A 22500-nucleotide genomic window follows, 5' to 3' on the forward strand; every position below is an offset into this window, starting at 1 on the left:
ACGAAAAGCGCGCACAGGGGCGGAGGTACAAACTTGACTAACGAAAACAAAAGACTTGCACGGGGGCAAAAAACTATGAACAACAAAAAAAAAACACTAACTGTGGCAATAATAAACAAACTTACTTGGCATGGACATGAAGTGCGCAGAGGTGGAAAGAGTGTGACAGGAGGCATAAATGCGGGGAAGAATGCAGGGGTGTCGTCAGGACGAACAACAGAAAATGAATGAACTTAAATACTATGGACATGATTAGTGAAAGCAGGTGCGTGACTCAAAACGTGAAACCGGTGCGTGACGTGACCATGCAAACAAGAATAGGGAGTGAAAAGCCAGAAACTAAACAAAACATGACTTAAAACAAAACATGATTACACAGACATGACAATTCCTTGCAATAGCTTGTTGAGAAATGTTGTTCTTAAACTGTTGGACAGTTTGCTCACGCATTTGTTGACAAAGTGGTGACCCTCGCCCCATCCTTGTTTGCGAATGACTGAGCATTTCATAGAAACTGCTTTTATACCCACTCATGGCACCCACCTGTTTCCAATTAGCCTGCACACCTGTGGGATGTTCCAAATGAGTGTTTGATGAGCATTCCTCAACTTCCTCAGTCTTTTTTGCCGCTTGTGCCAGCTTTTTTGAAACATGTTGCAGGCATCAAATTCCAAAATGAGCTAATGTTTGCAGAAAATAACAAAGTTTACCAGTTCGAACGTTAAATATCTTGTCTTTGCAGTCTATTCAATTGAATATAAGTTGAAAAGGATTTGCAAATCATTGTATTCTGTTTTTATTTACCATTTACACAACGTGACAACTTCACTGGTTTTGGGGGTTTGTAGAAAATGTACTAGTAGTTGATTCACTATTCTGCATTTTTGCAACTAATTTCTACAATGTTTGGTGTAGGAGTCGTCCTATGTTTTCAAAGAGGGCATGCTACCTCCTCACCGGCAGATGTTTTACCAACTGTGTGACTTGGAAGTGCAAAGGTAGGTTCTTTTCCTCAGTCTTCTGTATTTGTCTTCTATCGGTGTTACATTATCCCAGCGTTTCTCCAAGTGTGGGGCGCGCCCCACTGGTGGGGAATAGAGACATGACAGGTGGGGCGCGAGGAAGGGGAGGAAATTTCAGTTTAAATTTTTTTTAAATTATTATATTCTTAGATTTTTTTTTTTACTATGCTTTCATTTTCTATACACTGTAAATCACTTTGTGATTCTGTCTGGGAAATCCGCTATATAAATAAATGGAAATTACCGGTACTTATTTTTACTGTAGGCTTTATATTTCTCGGTACGAGCGAAAGTTTGACAGACATAGCAACAGTAACTAATGGAGGCGGGGCTAAGCGGACCAAACTTTTGCGCGGATGGGTAGCAGGCTAATGTGTGGACCACAAATACACAAATATATACATTTGTGACTCGCACCTCAATGGTCGTCGAGCCAGAGCCAGCGCCTGCAGAGAAACAAAAATGTGACGGGCACACAGTGTGTCATTCACCGGGAAGCACTCGCGTCAAGGCAGCTCAGCCCCGAACTCAATGAGGTTTTAACAGATGTTGTGAGCGCGGTAAATTTGATCAAAACACGACCACTGAAAGCGCGACTGTTCTCTGCACTGTGTGAGGAAATGGGAGCTGATCATACAGCCGTGCTGTTTCACAGTGAAGCAAGGTGGCTCTCCCGGGGAAAAGTGTTGTCACTTGCCCTGTCTTGCCAAATGCATAGCTCCTCTTTTTTTTTTGCAAAGATTGCAAAGTGGCACTTTTATTGTATTTATTATTGAACTTGATGCAAGTTATTTGATTTATTATTGAACTTGATGCAAGTTATAACACTTTTTTTTATTTATTATTGAACTTGATGCAAGTTATAACACTTTTTTTGATTTATTTTTTAACTTGATGCAAGTTATAACACTTTTTTTGATTTATTATTGAACTTGATGCAAGTTATTGGATTTATTATTGAACTTGATGCAAGTTATAACACTTTTTTTGATTTATTATTGAACTTGATGCAAGTTATAACACTTATGTTTTATTTATTATTGAACTTGATGCAAGTTATAACACTTTTTTTGATTAATTATTGAACTTGATGCAAGTTATTTGATTTATTATTGAACTTGATGCAAGTTATAACACTTTTATTTGATTTATTATTGAACTTGATGCAAGTTATAACACTTTTTTTGATTTATTATTGAACGTGATGCAAGTTATAACACTTTTTTTGATTTATTATTGAACTTTATGCAAGTTATAACACTTTTTTTGATTTATTATTGAACGTGATGCAAGTTATAACACTTTTTTTGATTTATTATTGAACTTGATGCAAGTTATAACACTTTTTTTGATTTATTATTGAACTTGATGCAAGTTATAACACTTTTTTTGATTTATTATTGAACTTGATGCAAGTTATAACACTTGTTTTGATTTATTATTGAACTTGATGCAAGTTATAACACTTATTTGATTTATTATTGAACTTGATGCAAGTTATAACACTTTTTTTGATTTATTATTGAACGTGATTGATGCAAGTTATAACACTTTTTTTGATTTATTATTGAACTTGATGCAAGTTATAACACTTTTTTTGATTTATTATTGAACTTGATGCAAGTTATAACACTTGTTTTGATTTATTATTGAACTTGATGCAAGTTATAACACTTATTTGATTTATTATTGAACTTGATGCAAGTTATAACACTTATTTTGATTTATTATTGAACGTGATGCAAGTTATAACACTTTTTTTGATTTATTATTGAACTTGATGCAAGTTATAACACTTTTGTTTTATTTATTATTGAACTTGATGGAAGTTATTTTATTTATTATTGAACTTGATGCAAGTTGTACCACAGCTGCACAGTTATTTTATTTATCATTGAACTTGATGTTATTTTATGTTATTGAGTTTGAATGTATACAACTTGATGTTCAATAAATTTGAAAATGTTAAAGCTTGGCATTAGCGCTCTGTTGGGGCGATGGGGGCAGGTGGGGCTTGAAAACTCCCCCTTGTCCAAAGTGGGGGGTGACAAAAAAAGTTTGAGAACCACTGCATTATCCCTTTTTTGCAGTAAAGGAAAATCAAGAGTTTTTTTTAAAAATCCTGAATCACTCGTAATTATAAGGTAGTAACCTTTGCGCTGTGTTGTGGTGGGGTTTGTGTCCAGAATACAGGATGTGATCCAGCAGAACAGCGGCACCGAGCAAGTGTGCGATGAGCGAGATGGCTGGTGTACAGTTGGCACCACAGACAAGCTGAGGGACATCATCTCAGCCATGGTTAAGAAGGTCATCAGAGAGCTAAAACCACGTAAGGCGGGGGTCTCTTGGATACATTTTTTTTACTTTGTCAAAACTAATGCAATATAGGTCTGAGAACTAGCGTTCTTCGCAGTGGACATTTTTGTTTTGAATCATGCTTGTTGGTTTTTTTCTCAAAAATGTGTAACTCTGACAAAAGAAATAGACCATAATCACATTTGCATGACGGAGTATGCTGGTTCTCAGCAAGTTGCATGCTCACTTATCAGCCACACTTATAGACCAGTGTTTGTAAATCATAATTGGGTCGTGAGCGCCCCCTACAAGGCCACCAAAACATGTGTTTGTCAGCTACGGTCTGTATGAGCCACAGGGGTACTTAATTTAAAAAAAAATGTCCTTTACTTGTGGCATTAATGACAATCTCAAACAAACAGAAGAAGTCTGGAGCTCAAGTCCTAAAGAAGTTTCTTAAGCGCAAAAATTATGACTTAAGTGGCGAAGCAGTATTTTCATCCATCCATCCATCCATCTTCTTCCGCTTATCCGAGGTCGGGTCGCGAAGCCCAGACTTCCCTCTCCCCAGCCACTTCGTCCAGCTCTTCCTGTGGGACCCCGAGGCGTTCCCAGGCCAGCCGGGAGACATAGTCTTCCCAACGTGTCCTGGGTCTTCCCCGCGGCCTCCTACCGGTCGGACGTGCCCTAAACACCTCCCTAGGGAGGCGTTCGGGTGGCATCCTGACCAGATGCCCGAACCACCTCATCTGGCTCCTCTCGATGTGGAGGAGCAGCGGCTTTACTTTGAGCTCCTCCCGGATGGCAGAGCTTCTCACCCTATCTCTAAGGGAGAGCCCCGCCACCCGGCGGAGGAAACTCATTTCGGCCGCTTGTACCCGTGATCTTGTCCTTTCGGTCATAACCCAAAGCTCATGACCATAGGTGAGGATGGGAACGTAGATCGACCGGTAAATGGAGAGCTTTGCCTTCCGGCTCAGCTCCTTCTTCACCACAACGGACCGATACAGCGTCCGCATTACTGAAGACGCCGCACCGATCCGCCTGTCGATCTCACGATTCACTCTTCCCTCACTCGTGAACAAGACTCCGAGGTACTTGAACTCCTCCACTTGGGGCAAGATCTCCTCCCCAACCCGGAGATGGCACTCCACCCTTTTCCGGGCGAGAACCATGGACTCGGACTTGGAGGTGCTGATTCTCATCCCAGTCGCTTCACACTCGGCTGCGAACCGATCCAGTGAGAGCTGAAGATCCTGGCCAGATGAAGCCATCAGGACCACATCATCTGCAAAAAGCAGAGACCTAATCCTGCAGCCACCAAACCGGATCCCCTCAACGCCTTGACTACGCCTAGAAATTCTGTCCATAAAAGTTATGAACAGAATCGGTGACAAAGGGCAGCCTTGGCGGAGTCCAATCCTCACTGGAAACGTGTCCGACTTACTGCCGGCAATGCGGACCAATCTCTGGCACTGAGCATACAGGGAGCGGACTGCCACAATCAGACAGTCCAATACCCCGTACTCTCTGAGCACTCCCCACAGGACTTCCCGAGGGACACGGTCGAATGCCTTCTCCAAGTCCACAAAGCACATGTAGACTGGTTGGGTAAACTCCCATGCACCCTCAAGGACCCTGCCCAGAGTATAGAGCTGGTCCACAGTTCCACGACCAGGACGAAAACCACACTGTTCCTCCTGAATCCGAGGTTCGACTATCCGGCGTAGCCTCCTCTCCAGTACACCTGAATAGACCTTACCGGGAAGGCTGAGGAGTGTGATCCCACGATAGTTAGAGCACACCCTCCGGTTCCCCTTCTTAAAGAGAGGAACCACCACCCCGGTCTGCCAATCCAGAGGTACCGCCCCCGATGTCCATGCAGTATTTTCATTTGCACTTAAAATGTATTGACAGTTTAGTAAGGAAACATAAATATTGTTTTTATATATCATTCATTTTGTTCAAATGTATTTATTTTAGAAATGTGTAATTGTATGTAAATACAATTTTTTCACCACTTTCTTCTTTTGCAATATATTGGATTTTTTATCTATTTTTTGTAATGACTCCTGATGAGAGTGCGGAAATATGATCATATCACACCAATTCTCAAATCCCTTCACTGGCTTCCTGTTCCACTCAGGATTGAATTCAAAGTCTCCCTACTAGAGATGCGCGGATAGGCAATTATTTCATCCGCAACCGCATCAGAAAGTCGTCAACCATCCGCCATCCACCCGATGTAACATTTGATCAGAACCGCACCCGCCCGTTGTTATATATCTAATATAGACGATGCAAGGCATTAGTGAGGTTATAAAGCTTTTGCCTGTTAAAGAAAGGAAACTGATCCAATGCAGCACAGACATTCGCGTGCCACGCTGTCACGACCCAGACGCACACCAGTGCGCAATCATATGGGAGCCGCGCTGAGCGCACCTCCAAGCGCGTCTCGCTGCCGACGACGGCCGGGTATGGGCCCGACGCTCCAGCGCCATCCATTTTCAGGGCTAGTTGATTCGGCAGGTGGGTTGTTACACACTCCTTAGCGGGTTCCAACTTCCATGGCCACCGTCCTGCTGTCTATATCAACCAGGGTGAGCCCCAACCCTTTCGTGAGCGCACTGCGCGCGGAGTGACCCCTGTTACGAGCCCCCGGCCACGGGGGTGGCGGGCAGGTAAGCTGCTTACCTGCTGCGCGTGACGCCGGCCGCGGCGAAGGCGGACGAGGCGGGGTGTCGGTGCGGTGGGCGCGGTGGTGACCCTGGACGTGCGTCGGGCCCTTCTCGCGGATCGCCTCAGCTACGGCTCCCGGTGGGGCCCTCTCGGGGGAAGGGGCCTCGGTCCCGGACCCCGGCGAGGCGTCCCTTCTCCGCTCCGTAAAAGTGTCCATCTCTTTTTTTTTTCTTCTTCTGTTGTGGCATATGCAGCAGGTGCCTGCTCGTTTTTCGTATGTGGGTAACAACATTTAACTATGTATATATATTTCCAAATTGGTTTAACTGCCACCCGCCTGAATCTATTTAAAATCTAATTTTTTTTTATTTCAACCGCCCGACCCGACCCCCGGATAAAATCTAATTTTTTTTAATTTCATCCGCCCGATCCGCGGATAATCCGCGGTTGTGCCCGCAAACCGCGCATCTCTACTCCCTACTAACCCACCAGTGCCTCCATAAAAATGCCCCCCTTCTACCTCAAAGAACTACTCACCCCCAAATCCTCCACACGGCACCTCCGCTCCGGACAGGCTAACCTCCTCCAACCTCCGAGGACAAAGCTACGAACAATGGGAGACGGGGCTTTCTGTTCCGCCGCTCCCAGTCTATGTAATGCTCTCCCTAACCACCTGAGGGCACCACAGACTGTGGATGCTTTTAAAAAAAGGCTTAAAAACCCTTCTTTTTAAAAAAAAAGCCTTTTTTTTTTAGATATATACATACTAGTTATAGCTATTTGGCTGTTCTCGTTTTTCTTTCTTTCTTTCTTTAGTTTATTTCGAACATGAACACACTTACATCATAATACATCACACAATTTCATATCATTTCATTTTGCATCATGCCCGAAAAGGAGTAGGAAGAAGCAAAGCTTATTTAATCCTACCCCTTTCCCACTTCAAGCGTTTACAAATATATAGAATCATTTACTGACCTTTTTATATAATAAAATAACATCTATGAATTAGTATACAACAGTTTTGTAATATGTAATTAATTAATTAATTCAGTCATTATTAACATACTGAGATGAAGAATATCTTATTTTCAATAAGGTTGAAAGTATTTCTCATAATTCTTCTTTTCTCTTTTTATTTTTATTTATTTTTTATTATCTTTTTATTTTATTTTTTTTAATACACTGTAGCACTTTGAGATTGTTTACTTAATGTAAAGTGCTTTTTACAAAGAAAGTCTATTATTATTGTTATTATGTAATCAGCCTGACCTAAGCCTTTATAATATTATTTTTAATTGACACATGGTTTCATATAATTTGATGAGGTTTATACTTTAAACTGTAAATAGGCTAGATATGCTTATTGAATATGATTAAAATGAAGAGCAAGATTAGTGATTCAGTTCTAATATTTCTGTGGGTCCCGGGGCCCTCTGTGGTGGAAAAGTTAGGCCCTGTGGTCAAAAAGTTTTGGAACCCCTGCTGTTGACTACTATCTAACGCCGCATCAATGACTGCGTCCAGTAAAATACAAAATAGAATAAGTTGTTGACCTGCATCAGTTGTGGCTCACGGCAAGCTCAATCTAAAACCTAATTTAATTCATTTTTGTTCATGAATCTTTCTCTCCCAGCATTGCAAAAGATGCCCAAGCGACCGGGCAGTGCAGTCCGCAGTACAAAAGCGGGCGCGGAAGATGCAGAAGATGATGATTATGACGACGATGTAAAGGCGGAGGATGAGGAAGATGAGTATCAGCCATCAGAGGGAAGTGAAAACGAGATGGAGACAGAAATTCTGGATTACATTTGAGAAAAGATGCTTTAATGGTGATTGTTGTGATGCAAATAAACATGACGTTTTCTAGTAGTTTGTATCGAATCACTTTTATCGCATATCCCTTTACTGACAGGAATATCTGCGGAGGCGACATAAAAAAGAGAGAACGAGAACTGCCTTCTATAGAGATCCCTGCAAGTTCACCTCTTTGTCCAGGAAAACAACGGAACTCGTAAAGTACCTTTAAGGGAACGGGAGGAGCGCCTGAGAACGACTTACTCGGACAAACCGAGGCAGGTACCAGTCGTCATCCCGACAGACATGCCACCAATTCAATCTGCTGAGCACCAGATGGACACACCAAGTTGTGAGAACTGTAAACGGTGCTAGAACAGCCTCAGCCCTAGGCATACTTGCCAACCCTCCCGAATTTTCCGGGAGACTCCCGAAATTCAGCGCCTCTCCCGAAAACCTCCCGGGACAAATATTCTCCCGAAAATCTCCCGATTTTCAGCCGGAGCTGCGGACCTGCGTGAGGACAGCCTTTTTTCACTACGGGAGGACAACAGGGTGACAAGAACTAAATCATCCAGACTAGAGGTACATTGTATTATTATGTTTATCTTACCTAAAAATAAATAGATATTTATTAATTAAAAAAAAAAAAAAAAACTAAATAAATTGTTACTATATTTTGCTAAAAACGTCAAAATTAATTGTATTTTAATTTTTTATTTTTTCTGACTCCTTATTACATCCAGCCATAGAATTTTACATTAAAATAAACATGTTTGAAATAATTAATTTTAAATTATCATAATAATTCATTTAAAATGACCGTATTTAATTATTAAAATAATTGCTTGTTTATCAACAACTTTAGCATTTTATTCACTACATTTTGAAGCTCTCAGAAGCCAAGTTATGTTATATTCCTTAATATTTATTTATGCAAGTTTGAAGTATCAATTATCCAAACACAGTTTTGTTTGCATATTTTCAGGATGTAGAGATATATATATATATATATATATATATATATTTCATACATATATATATATATTAGAGATGCGCGGATAGGCAATGATTTCATCCGCAACCGCATCAGAAAGTCGTCAACCATCCGCAATCCACCCGATCTAACATTTGATCAGAACTGCATCCGCCCGCCATCCGCCCGCACCCGCCCGTTGTTATATATCTAATATAGACGATGCAAGGCATTAGTGAGGTTATAAAGCTTTTGCCTGTTAAAGAAAGGAGAATGATCCAATGCAGCACAGACATTCGCGTGCCACACTGTCACGACCCAGACGCACACCAGTGCGCAATCATATGGGAGCCGCGCTGAGCGCACTTCCAAGCGCGTCTCGCTGCCGGCGACGGCCGGGTATGTGCCCGACGCTCCAGCGCCATCCATTTTCAGGGCTAGTTGATTCGGCAGGTGGGTTGTTACACACTCCTTAGCGGGTTCCGATTTCCATGGCCACCGTCCTGCTGTCTATATCAACCAGGGTGAGCCCCACCCCTTTCGTGAGCGCACTGCGCGCGGAGTGACCCCTGTTACGCGCCCCCGGCAACAGGGGTGGCGGGCAGGTAAGCTGCGCGGGCGGAGCGCGCGGAGTGACCCCTGTTACGAGCCCCCGGCCACGGGGGTGGCGGGCAGGTAAGCTGCTTACCTGCTGCGCGTGACGCCGGCCGCGGCGAAGGCGGACGAGGCGGGGTGTCGATGCGGTGGGCGCGGTGGTGACCCTGGACGTGTGTCGGGCCCTTCTCGCGGATCGCCTCAGCTACGGCTCCCGGTGGGGCCCTCTCGGGGGAAGGGGCCTCGGTCCCGGACCCCGGCGAGGCGTCGGGGGCCTTCTCCGCTCCGTAAAAGTGTCCATCTCTTTTTTTTTTTTTTCTTCTGTTGTGGCATATGCAGCAGGTGCCTGCTCGTTTTTCGTATGTGGGTAACAGCATTTAACTATGTATATATATTTCCCAATTGGTTTAACTGCCACCCGCCTGAATCTATTTAAAATCTAATTTTTTTTAATTTCAATCGCCCGACCCGACCCGACCCGACCCGCTGATAAAATCTAATTTTTTTAAATTTCATCCGCCCGATACGCGGATAATCCGCGGACTCCGCGGTTGTGCCCGCAAACCGCGCATCTTTAATATATATATATATATATATATATATATATATATGTATGAAATACTTGACTTGGTCAATTCTAGCTGTCAATATACTCCTCCCCTCTTAACCACGCCCCCAACCACGCCCCGCCCCACCCCCCACCTCCCGAAATCGGAGGTCTCAAGGTTGGCAAGTATGGCCCTAGGGCCCAACAGCATTCTATATAGGCTCTATAAGAATGCCCCTAGTGTCCTCAAATACCTCTGGAAGCTAATGAAGGTGGCATGGGAAAAGGGAGTACAAACATTGCAAAAAAAGTAGTCACGGGGGTATTTTTACCACTGTGTTACATGGCCTTTCCTTTTAACAACACTCCGTAAGCATTTGGGAACTTAGGAGACACATTTTTGACGATTTCCAGGTGGAATTCTTTCCCATTCTTGCTTGATGTACAGCTTAAGTTGGTTCAACAGTCTCCATTTTTGTATTTGATGCCTCATAATGCGCCACACATTTTCAATGGGAGACAGGTCTGCACTACAGGCAGGCCGGTCTAGTACCCGCACTCTTTTACAATGAAGCCACGCTTTTGTAACACGTGCAGAATGTGGCTTGGCATCGTTTTGATGAAATAAGCAGGGGCGTCCATGAAAAAGACCTTGCTTGAATGGCAACATACAGTTAGGTCCATAAATATTTAGACATTGACACAATTTTCGGTATTCCAGCTCTGTACAACACCACAATGGATTGGAAATTAAACAATCAAGATGTGCTTTAAGTGCAGACTTTGAGCTTTAATTTAAAGGTATTTACATCCAAATTAGGTGAACAGTGTAGGAATTACAAGACATTTTATATGTGCCTTCCCCCTTTTAAGGGACCAAAAGTAATTGGCTGCTCAGCTGTTCCATGGCCAGGCGGGTGTTATTCCCTCGTTATTTCATTTAAAAAACAGCAGATAAAAGGCCTAGAGTTCATTTCAAGTGTGGTATATTCATTTGGAATCTGGTGAGGTCATCTCTCGATATGAAGTCCAAAGAGCTGTGAAGCAAGCCATCATAAGACTGAAAAATCAAAACAAAGCCTTCAGAGAGATAGCTAATTGATTTATGATTATGTTAGTTTGTCCAATTACTTTTGGTCCCTTAAAAGGTAGAAGGCACATATCAAATGTCTTGTAATTCCTACACCGTTCACCTGATTTGTGTCAGGACTTGGACTGTGGCGTGGTTTGTTCTCCCGTGGTGCAAATGAACATTTGGACCAGACATGGCGTGAAGGTGAGGACATGATTTATTTAAACACTATAACTACAAAAAGAACAAACTAAAGGCGCGCACAAGGTGGAAGTACAAACTTGACAAATGAAACCAATACTTGCACGTGGGCAAAAAAACTAAGGACATGAACAAAAAGTCGCTAACTGTGGCATTAATAGAAACAACTTACTTGGACATGGCATGAAGTGGAGGTAAACAAAGTGTGAAGCAGAGAGTCAGGGGTATGATGTCGCCAGGGAGACTTCCTGGCAACAATGGGTTTAAATAATAGTGACATGATTAAAGACAGGTGCGTGAGTCGTGAGGGCAGGTGAAAACTAATGGGTTGCTATGGTGACAAACAAGAGTGCACAATGAGTCCAAACGTGGAACAGGTGAAACTAATGGGTAACCATGGAAACAAGACAAGGGAGTGAAAAGCCAGAAACTAAAGAGTCCAATAACTAAACAAAACAAAACATGATTACACAGACATGACAATTTGGATGTAAATACCCTCAAATTAAAGCTCAAAGTCTGCACTTAAAGCACATCTTGATTGTTTCATTTCAAATCCATTGTGGTGTTGTACAGAGCTGGAATACTGAAAATTGTGTCCAATGTCCAAATATTTATGGATTTAACTGTACGTTGCTCCAAAACCTGTATGCACCTTTTAATGGTGCCTTCACCAGTGTTGGGTTAGTTACTGAAAACCAGTAACTAGTTACAGCTACTAGTTACTTTATTTCAAAAGTAACTCAGTTACTAACTCAGTTACTTACACCAAAAAGTAATGCGTTACTGTGAAAAGTAACTATTTAGTTACTTCTTTTTCCCCCCCTTTTTTTTAAGGCTCCCATTAATGCCCTTTTAGCCTTCATTTCAGTACTGTTATTGCACTGGAGAATAATACAATCTGTTGATCAACTTGACATGCATTTGCATCACTGAACTCAGAAAGCAATGTGGTCTACATACTACACACAAAGACAAAGATATGTTTCAAAGGGCCAATTTATTTCAGGCCAGAACAAATTGACAAAACTATTTCAAATAGCTGCAACATAATGGCACTTTAACTTTAACTTTAAGTAGATAGGATCTTTGATCCAAGACACAACTTACTTTTAACTAAAATGTTATTTTCTTTGTGCTCGACAAAAGAAAAGTATTGAGAATGTCTCCATGTTAAAAAAAACTCGACTTCTGGCTTCGCCATGATGTCTTGTTAGTTGTTATGAGAGTCGCGTATGTGTGTGTGTGTGTGTGGCCCTTTAAGATATGACAGCGTGTGAGGTGAGTGACGTCAGTGAGTGAGTGGCGACAGTGAGTGCGTGCAGGTGCTCTAGCTTGGTGGATGGCTGCGTCCAATAAAGTCACAAAGTTGCAACAAACCGCCCGTCTTGTCATTCACCCTCAGCTGCAAAGACCCACTGCCGGGTAAAGTGAAGGTTGTTAGCCCCGAAGACGTCCATAGGCCCTGGAGGAACGTCTCCCTTGCGCTCCTCAACTGCGGTATGGTAGTCTCCCCCCGCCCCCACCCACACAAAGCACGCCTTTTCTTTTCCACGCAGCGCTGCAATAAAACACACTCAGATCTTCTGTTTCTATCCGATACTACATGTAAAATAACGTAAAATAACGCAGTAACGCATCATGTAGTAACGGTAACTGAGTTACTGAATATAAAAAATAACGCGTTAGATTACTAGTTACCGCCGAAACTAACGGCGTTACAGTAACGCGTTAGTCCCAACACTGCCCTTCACAGATGTGTAAGTTACCCATGCCTTGGGCACTAATACACCCCCATACCATCACACATGCTGGCTTTTCCACTTTGTGCCTAGAACAATCCGGGTGGTTCTTTTCCTCTTTGGTCCGTAGGACACCACGTCTACAGTTTCCAAAAACAATTTGAAATGTAGACAATTTCCAAATGAGCTAATATTTGCAAAAAAATAACAAAGTTGTACCAGTTCGAACATTAAATATCTTGTCTTTGCAGTCTATTCAATTGAATATAAGTTGAAAGGTATTTGCAAATCATTGTATTCTCTTTTTATTGACAATTTACACAACTGGTTTTGGGTTTTGAACATAACGTGTATGTAGTTTGGCTGTTCATCAGTAAATTAGGACTTTTTTTTTTTTTTTTTTTTTTTTTTTTAGATCAATAGCTACAGATAAGACAAAGATACACTCAAACAAGCCGCCGCAGTGTGACATTTGAGTCAAAAACACAGCTGTGTCAACTCCAGGGTGCTTTGCTTTCCAATATTTACCCATTTTTATCGCCACCAATGCAGACAAAAACAATCTTCTTACAAACAAAAGACAATGTTTTTTTATTTACATTCACCAACAATTAACACTATCTTAAATGAGATGTTTTTTGTATTGGTTTTAGAAGGATTCTGCAGGTAATCTCATGCGGTAAGTATGAGGCTTCAATTGCATGGGAATGTTTTAAATAACATTTTACTTCTTTTTTTTTTTTTTTTTTTGTCTGAACAGGTATGATGAGGTTACAACAGGTCAAAACACCAGAGGTACTGTAAGTATCACAAGTTATGCAACTGTGAGAAATGTTTCCATCGGTGCACTACAGGGGAGGCGTCCACTCCTATAAAAGTCCAGTTGGTAATCAGACTGATTATCCGTGTGGTCATGATGGCGAAGCTGGGTATCTTGGTTGCCATTGCCGTGCTCCTGGAGACGGTGTCTGCTTCCTCTGTAAGTTACACTTTTATTAGGTACCTTAGAACAGAGCTAGGCAAGTTAAGGCACGGGGACCACATGCGGCCCCTTTAAGCTTTTTCAATCTGGCCCGCCGGACATTCCCAAATCATTTTTTTAGATCTTTAAGATGGAAAGTGTAGCTGCCATTATGTTGTGCAGTGATGTTTTCTAAAGACCGTAAGTCTTGAACTATACAAAGTATTTCATTGGTTGGAATCTGTTATGGTTGGAGGGGGGAGTTGTGACAGCACAGAACCACAAGGGGGCAATATTGTTCTATGTATTTATTAAGTCTTGAACTATACAAAATATTTCAATGGTTGGAATCTGTGCTTTTGCTTGATATACTAGTTACTCATACTTGCCAACCTTGAGACCTCCGATTTCGGGAGGTAGGGGGTGGGGGCGTGGTCGGGGTGGGGCGGGGGGCGTGGTTGGGGCCGTGGTTAAGATATATATATATATAAGAAATACTTGACTTTCAGTGAATTCTAGCTATATATATTTATTTTATTACATATATATATATATATATATATATGTAATAAACCAATGTCTATTCTTGGTGTTGGCTTTTATCAAATACATACATTCAGTGAATTCTAGCTATATATATTTATTTTATTACATATATATATATATATATATATATATATATGTAATAAAATAAATATATATAGCTAGAATTCACTGAATGTATGTATTTGATAAAAGCCAACACCAAGAATAGACATTTGAAAGGCAATTTAAAATAAATCAAGAATAGTGAACAACAGGCTGAATAAGTGTACGTTATATGAGGCATAAATAACCAACTGGTATGTCATACTTGCCAACCTTGAGACCTCCGATTTCGGGAGGTGGGGGGCGTCGTCGGGGGTGGGGCGGGGGGCGTGGTTAAGATATATATATATATATATATATATAAGAAATACTTGACTTTCAGTGAATTCTAGCTATATATATAGATATATATATATATATATATATATATATTTTATTACATACATATATATATATATATATATATATATATATATATATAAATGTATATAAAGAAATACTTGAATTTCAGTGTTCATTTATTTACACATATACACACACATAACACTCATCTACTCATTGTTGAGTTAAGGGTTGAATTGTCCATCCTTGTTCTATTCTCTGTCACTATTTCAGAACACACACATTATACAAATATACATTATAAAATCAATAAGAAAACGGGAGCTCTAATTTGGGAGTCTGAATTAGGATCAGAAGTTCCTATATATAATATTGCGCACTCACGTCGCCTTTTTGTATTGATTACTGCAGCTGTACACTGGATTCATTCACAAATACAAACTACAACTCACAAACACTTTAGAGTTAGGCTCCACCATCAGAATGTGTACTTAAACTTATAAAGATCACATGGATATTATTCAGTGAGTTGATTCACCAAAACTAACCTGTTATACAGGAGGAAAAAGCACACAGGATGTTTCAATTGTTCACAGACTGGTCGCGCTCATCAGAATGACATGACACTTCCGGTCTGCAGGTGATAGCATTCAATTGGGAAGAAACACCCTACTGCCCCCTACTGACCAATGTGAATACTGATAAATGTGTAATGACAGCTCCAAAAAACGAATTCAAACCACAAAATAAAATAAATAAACGTCACTCAGGTCCGCCAGCTCAGCCTGAATTTCGGGAGATTTTCGGGAGAAAATTTGTCCCGGGAGGTTTTCGGGAGAGGCGCTGAATTTCGGGAGTCTCCCGGAAAATCCGGGAGGGTTGACAAGTATGTAGTTACTATAGTAATATAATTAGTTACTATGGTCATCTAATTAGTTACTATAGTAATCTAAGTCACAGCAGCTCAGACGAGGCTCCAAGCAGTGTGGGTGGAGAGTGTTTCCACAGAGAGTTTCCAGAGTGGCCAGACTGAAATGCCGGTGTCAGGGACCGACGCGGAATGACATTTTTACAACAAAGTTATAAAGCTTAGTGATATATCAGATATAGCAGATTGTAGGAGGGTTTATTTTCGAACTTTTCGTTCATACTTCACTGTGTTTGTAGCATTTTTTTAGTGTTTTGCTTGATTGTAAAATATGTCGATGGAGAGGGGGTGTGACGTTCATATGTTGTCAATATTCAGTGTTTTATCCTTCATAGTTAATATTGTAAATCCCACATTCTTTATTTTCATGTACATTCTAGCAGTGACGTGCAGTCACTAGAGGCAGGTGAGGCGGGGCCTCACCTGCCATCATGGAAAGAAAAAAAATGTAAAAAGAAAAAAGTATATATTAAATTGTTAAATGTATCCAGTGATTATACTATGAAGTTATTTTCCATTTAACTTCACCAGTTTTAGATTATTTTTATTCAAAATCGCTGAATTTTCACATTTGCCGTTCAAATACTGAGAAGAGACGGTGCGGTGAACAACAGCCAGTTGAGGCACGTCACTCAGTGCCTCAACATGGACGGACTCGGCTAACTGCTGGTCTGCTGTGCAGTGAGACCGTATTGCTATATGAACTATATTATACATTTCCATAGTTTAGTTAGCTGAGGTATATAATGTACAGTGTATTTTGTCAACAACTGTATGTGTGTAAAGTATTTCTTGTGCTGAGCGATCATAAAACGGCTGCAAAAGACGCACTGGCTGAGGCTCGCCTCCTGCACCCCCGCCGTAGAATGCACGGCAACCCCTGACGGGAGTGTTATATCAATTTGGTCAGTGCATGACTGCGAGCTAATCGATGCTAACATGCTATTTAGGCTAGCTATATGTACATATTGCATCATTATGCCTCATTTGTAGCTATATTTGAGCTCATTTAGTTTCCTTTAAGTCATATTAATTCAATTTATATCTCATGACACACTATCTGTATGTAATATGTAGTGATGGGTTGATGAGGCGTCATGAAGCGTTTTGACACATTGCAAAACTGTATTGATACTGTGTCGATACTGTATTGATACTCTGTCGATACTGTGTCACTAAATACTGACATCTGCTGGAAATTAAAAATCCCTACAGGCAACCTATGGACCGACTCAACTGACACTGATTTGATGCCCTAGTACAGGGGTCACCAACCTTTTTGAAACCAAAAACTACTTCTTGGGTACTGATTAATGCCAAGGGCTACCAGTTTGATACACACTTAAATAAATAAATATATTGTCATTTGTAAGTTACACGTAAGTGTGATTTAAACAAGAATAGCTGAATAAATACATTTATATATATATATATAAAAAAATGGGTATTTGTCTGTCATTCCGTCGTACATTTTTTTTTCCTTTTACAGAAGGTTTTTTGTAGAGAATAAATGATGAAAAAAAACACTTAATTGAACGGTTTAAAAGAGGAGAAAACACGAAAAAAATTAAAATAAAATTTTGAAACATAGTGTATCTTCAATTTCGACTCTTTAAAAATTCAAAATTCAACCGACAGAAGAGGAAAAACTAGCTAATTTGAATCTTTTTGAAAAAATTAAAAAAATAATTTTTGGAACATCATTGTCAATTTTTCCTGATTAAGATACATTTTAGAATTTTGATGACATGTTTTAAATTGGTTAAAATCCAATCTGCACTTTGTTAGAATATTTAACAAATTGGACCAAGCTATATTTCTAACAAAGACAAAATCAGTATTTCTTCTAGATTTTCCAGAACAAAATTTTTAAAAGAAATTCAAAATACTTTGAAATAAGATTTAAATTTGATTCTACAGATTTTCTAGATTTGCCAGAATAATTTTTTTGAATTTTAATCATAGTAAGTTTGAAGAAATGTTTCACAAATATTCTTCTTCGAAAAAACAGAAGCTAAAATATTTATTATTCTTTACAATAATACACTTTTTTTTTTTACTTGAACATTGATTTAAATTGTCAGGAAAGAAGAGGAAGAAATTTAAAAGGTAAAAAGGTATATTTGTTTAAAAATCCTAAAATCATTTTTAAGGTTGTATTTTTTTCTCTAAAATTGTATTTCTAAAAGTAATAAGAAGCAAAGTAAAAAAATAAATGAATTTATTTAAACAAGTGAAGACCCATCCATCCATCCATTTTCTACCGCTCATTCCAAGTGAAGACCAAGTCTTTAAAATATTTTCTTGGATTTTCAAATTCTATTTGAGTTTTGTCTCTTTTAGAATTAAAAATGTCGAGCAAAGCGAGACCAGCTTGCTAGTAAATACAATTTAAAAAATAGAGGCAGCTCACTGGTAAGTGCTGCTCTTTGAGCTATTTTTAGAACAGGCCAGCGGGCGACTGATCTGGTCCTTACGGGCTACCTTGTGACCGCGGGGACCGCGTTGGTGACCCCTGCCCTAGTATATACAATAATATAAACCAAGTCATTGTATTTCATTTAGGATTATTTCATATCTTCATTTAAATAAAAATATGTTTTAATCTTTTTTAGATACAGTCAATAAATAATGTGAAACCGGACCCATCACTAGTAATATGGCTTTTAATTTTTTGCGGCTCCAGACAGATTTGTTTTTGTATTTTTGGTCCAATAAGGCTCTTTCAACATTTTGGGTTGCCGACCCCTGCTCTAGAGTATAATTGTATTGTTATAACTTTATTGCATGTTTATTTTAATCTGCTACTTAGCTATAATCTGGTGCAGAACATATCTGTCTTTGAAGTTAATGTCTCTGTGCATTGTCCCTTCAAATGAAGACTCAACTAAACTATAATATGCCGTGGGGTTGTGGTTATTTGTGTTTCCAGCTGGGGGTGGTCTTCACTGAGGGCGGCATGGTGGAAGGCGAGAACATTCGTCTTGGTTACCGTCACCACATGGATGTCTTCAAGGGAGTCCCCTTCGCTGACATACCTGGAAGGTTCGAAAAACCCCGGCGTCACCCTGGCTGGGATGGTGAGTTGACTAAACCCAGACAATAAAATCCATATTTAGGATAGGACCTACAGGAAGTGAAAATGCATTTGATCCCTTTCCGGCAGGGAATTTATTACTCTTCTGGAAAGTATTTCTACAAAACTCCACACCAGTGAAGTTGGCATGTTGTATAAATGGTAAATAAAAAGAGAATACAATGATTTGCAAATCCTTTTCAACTTATATTCAATTGAATAGACTGCAAAGACAAGATACTTAATGTTAGAACTGAGAAACGTATTTTGTTTTGCAAATAATCATTAAGTTAGAATTAATGGCAGCAAAAAAGTTGTCACAGGGGCATTTTTACCACTGTGTTACATGGCCTTTCCTTTTAACAACACTCAGTAAAGGTTTGGGAACTGAGGAGACACATTTTTTAAGCTTCTCAGGTGGAATTATTTCCCATTCTTGCTTGATGTACAGCTTAAGTTGTTCATCAGTCCGGGGTCTACGTTGTGGTATTTTAGGCTTCATAATGCACCACACATTTTCAATGGGAGACAGGTCTGGACTACAGGCAGGCCAGTCTAATACCCGCACTTTTTTATTATGAAGCCATGCTGTTGGAACAGTTTCCAAAAAACTATTTGAAATGCAGAGGTGGGTAGAGTAGCCAGAAATTGTACTCAAGTAAGAGTACTGTTACTTTAGAGATTTATTACTCAAGTAAAAGTAAGGAGTCGTCACCCAAATGAGTAAAAGTAAAAAGTATGTTGTGAAAAAACTACTCAAGTACTGAGTAACTGATGAGTAACATACACACACACACACATACACACACATACACACATATATATATATATATATATATATATATATATATATATATATATATATATATATATATATATATATATATATATATATATATATATATATATACATACATACATATACATTGATATATACAGTATATAATTTATATGTATTTATTTTGCTGTTTTTGTTTACATGTTAAAGATGTTTTAATGAATATACATGCATGTTTAACATATAGATTCCTTTCTTTCATGAAGACTAGAATATAAGTGTATTACCTGATTCTGATGACTTGCGTTGATTGTAATCAGACAGTAGTGATGATAACGTCCACGTTTTCAAATGGAGGAGAAGAAAAGTTCCTCCTTTCTGTCTAATACCACATGAAAGTGGTTGGTTTTTGGCATCTTATTTGTACAGCTTCCATATTCGTTTTTATACACTTTACTAGAAATATATTGGCGTCAAACTCCTTAGCTTGCTAGCTTGTTTGCGCTGGCTTTAGGAGACTTTTGTTTTGAAAGCGCAGGCGCGATGGAGCGGCACTTTTATTGTGAAGACAGGAACTGTGCAGTCAGTCTTTAGACTTTTGACGGGATGTACGGTTGAAATAAAAAAGTATCTTTTTTCCTTCACATTAGCCTGTTCACCTGTGGGATGTTCCAAATGAGTATTTGATGAGCATTCCTCAACTTTCTCAGTCTTTTTTGCCAGCTTTGAAACATGACGCAGGCTTCAAATTCCAAATGAGCTAATATTCGCAAAAAATAACAAAGTTTACCAGTTCGAACGTTAAGTATCTTGTCTTTGCAGTTTATTCAATTGAATATAAAGGATTTGCAAATCATTCTATTCTGTTTTTATTTACCATTTACACAACGTGACAACTTCACTGGTTTTGGGTTTTGTACAAGATTTCTTTGGGGGGTTTGTACATGAATGTTAGATCTTAGATTGTCCTACTGTCTGACTATCTGTGTTTTAGTTCAACCCTAAAGTGTTTGATGGATCCATCCATCCATCCATCTTCTTCCGCTTATCCGAGATCGGGTCGCGGGGGCAGCAGCTTAAGCAGGGAAACCCAGACTTCCCTCTCCCCAGCCACTTCGTCCAGCTCCTCCCGGGGGATCCCGAGGCGTTCCCAGGCCAGCCGGGAGACGTAGTCTTCCCAGCGTGTCCTGGGTCTTCCCCGTGGCCTCCTACCGGTCGGACGTGCCCGAAACACCTTCTTAGGGAGGCGTTCGGGTGGCATCCTGACCAGATGCCCGAACCACCTCATCTGGCTCCTCTCGATGTGGAGGAGCAGTGGCTTTACTTTGAGCTCCCCCCGAATGACAGAGCTTCTCACCCTATCTCTAAGGGAGAGCCCCGCCACCCGGCGGAGGAAACTCATTTCGGCCGCTTGTACCCGTGATCTTGTCCTTTCGGTCATGACCCAAAGCTCATGACCATAGGTGAGGATGAGAACGTAGATCGACCGGTAAATCGAGAGCTTTGCCTTCCGGCTCAGCTCCTTCTTCACCACAACGGATCGATACAGCGTCCGCATTACTGAAGACGCCGCACCGATCCGCCTGTCGATCTCACGATCCACTCTTCCCCCACTCGTGAACAAGACTCCGAGGTACTTGAACTCCTCCACTTGGGGCAAGATCTCCTCCCCAACCTGGAGATGGCACTCCACCCTTTTCCGGGAGAGAACCATGGACTCGGACTTGGAGGTGCTGATTCCCATCCCAGTCGCTTCACACTCGGCTGCGAACCGATCCAGTGAGAGCTGAAGATCTTGGCCGGAGGAAGCCATCAGGACCACATCATCTGCAAATAGCAGAGACCTAATCCTGCAGCCACCAAACCAGATCCCCTCAACGCCTTGACTGCGCCTAGAAATTCTGTCCATAAAGGTTATGAACAGAATCGGTGACAAAGGGCAGCCTTGGCGGAGTCCAACCCTCACTGGAAACGTGTCCGACTTACTGCCGGCAATGCGGACCAAGCTCTGGCACTGATCATACAGGGAGCGAACTGCCACAATAAGACAGTCCGTTACCCCATACTCTCTGAGCACTCCCCACAGGACTTCCCGGGGTACACGGTCGAATGCCTTCTCCAAGTCTACAAAGCACATGTAGACTGTTTGATGGATTTGCATCAAATTGTTTTCACAAATTTAGAACCATACAAATGTAATGACTTGGTACGTGAAAAAGAACTCTAACCGAAGAGGTCCATGTCGTGAATTATATCCCCTTCAGGTCAAATGACCTCTCAATATTGGTACTTTTTTTGAGTAATCAGAAAATTGAACGTGTCTGTACTCAGGTGTTCTCAAGGCCACTGAATACAGGAAGAGGTGTCTTCAGTTGACCCTGTTAATGGATGACACCAGAGGTAGTGAGGATTGTCTCTACCTTAATATCTGGGTTCCTCACGTGCGAGCAGGTAAGAACTGAGAGAAGTCCACGAAGCATACTTCATGTTCTAGTCCATTTACTGTATTGTTATTATGATCTTTTCGCCCTAGTGTCCACCAATTTGCCAGTTATGGTGTGGATCTATGGAGGCGGCTTCCTGGCCGGAGGATCAATGGGCGCTAACATCCTGAACAACTATCTGTACAATGGACAGGAGATTGCAGATAGAGGAAACGTCATAGTGGTGACATTGGGATACCGTGTGGGAGCTCTGGGCTTCCTCAGCACTGGAGACTCAAGTTTACCTGGTAGATTTTTTTCAGGGCAGCTCCAAGATCAAGCTGCTGAACACTTTCCCTACAATATTGAATTGTGTTGGAGTGAAGCGTTTGTTCTTTGACAGGAAACTACGGTCTATGGGATCAGCAGGCCGCCATCGCCTGGGTCCACAGAAACATCCGCTCATTTGGAGGAGACCC

General features: G+C 40.8%; 2 protein-coding genes across 3 annotated transcripts in view; both read left to right on the forward strand.

Annotated features, from left to right (window-relative positions):
• gtf3c5 (general transcription factor IIIC, polypeptide 5) overlaps positions 1-8480 on the forward strand; it is a 36342-nt gene extending 27862 nt beyond the window's left edge. Inside the window, exons 9-12 of one of the 2 annotated variants that reach the window (XM_061980891.2) lie at positions 916-998; positions 3209-3351; positions 7633-7828; positions 7912-8480. In XM_061980891.2, coding sequence (XP_061836875.2) covers positions 916-998; positions 3209-3351; positions 7633-7811 — 405 coding nt within the window. In that variant the 3' untranslated portion in view covers positions 7812-7828; positions 7912-8480. Of the gene's footprint in view, positions 295-915; positions 999-3208; positions 3352-7632; positions 7829-7911 lie in introns of those variants that run through there. The other variant, XM_072915361.1, reaches the window with a different exon arrangement.
• Positions 8481-13741: 5261 nt separating this feature from the next.
• Positions 13742-22500, forward strand: part of LOC133619679 (bile salt-activated lipase-like) — a 21921-nt gene continuing 13162 nt past the window's right edge. Inside the window, exons 1-5 of the mRNA XM_061980890.2 lie at positions 13742-13904; positions 18677-18824; positions 21930-22049; positions 22132-22329; positions 22425-22500. The exon at positions 22425-22500 is cut by the window's right edge and continues 55 nt beyond it. Of these exons, the coding sequence (XP_061836874.2) occupies positions 13839-13904; positions 18677-18824; positions 21930-22049; positions 22132-22329; positions 22425-22500 (608 nt within the window). The 5' untranslated portion in view covers positions 13742-13838. The remainder of the gene's footprint in view (positions 13905-18676; positions 18825-21929; positions 22050-22131; positions 22330-22424) is intronic.

The sequence above is a fragment of the Nerophis lumbriciformis genome, linkage group LG20 (assembly GCF_033978685.3).
Source record: "Nerophis lumbriciformis linkage group LG20, RoL_Nlum_v2.1, whole genome shotgun sequence".
NCBI classification, from domain to species: Eukaryota; Metazoa; Chordata; class Actinopteri; order Syngnathiformes; family Syngnathidae; genus Nerophis; species Nerophis lumbriciformis.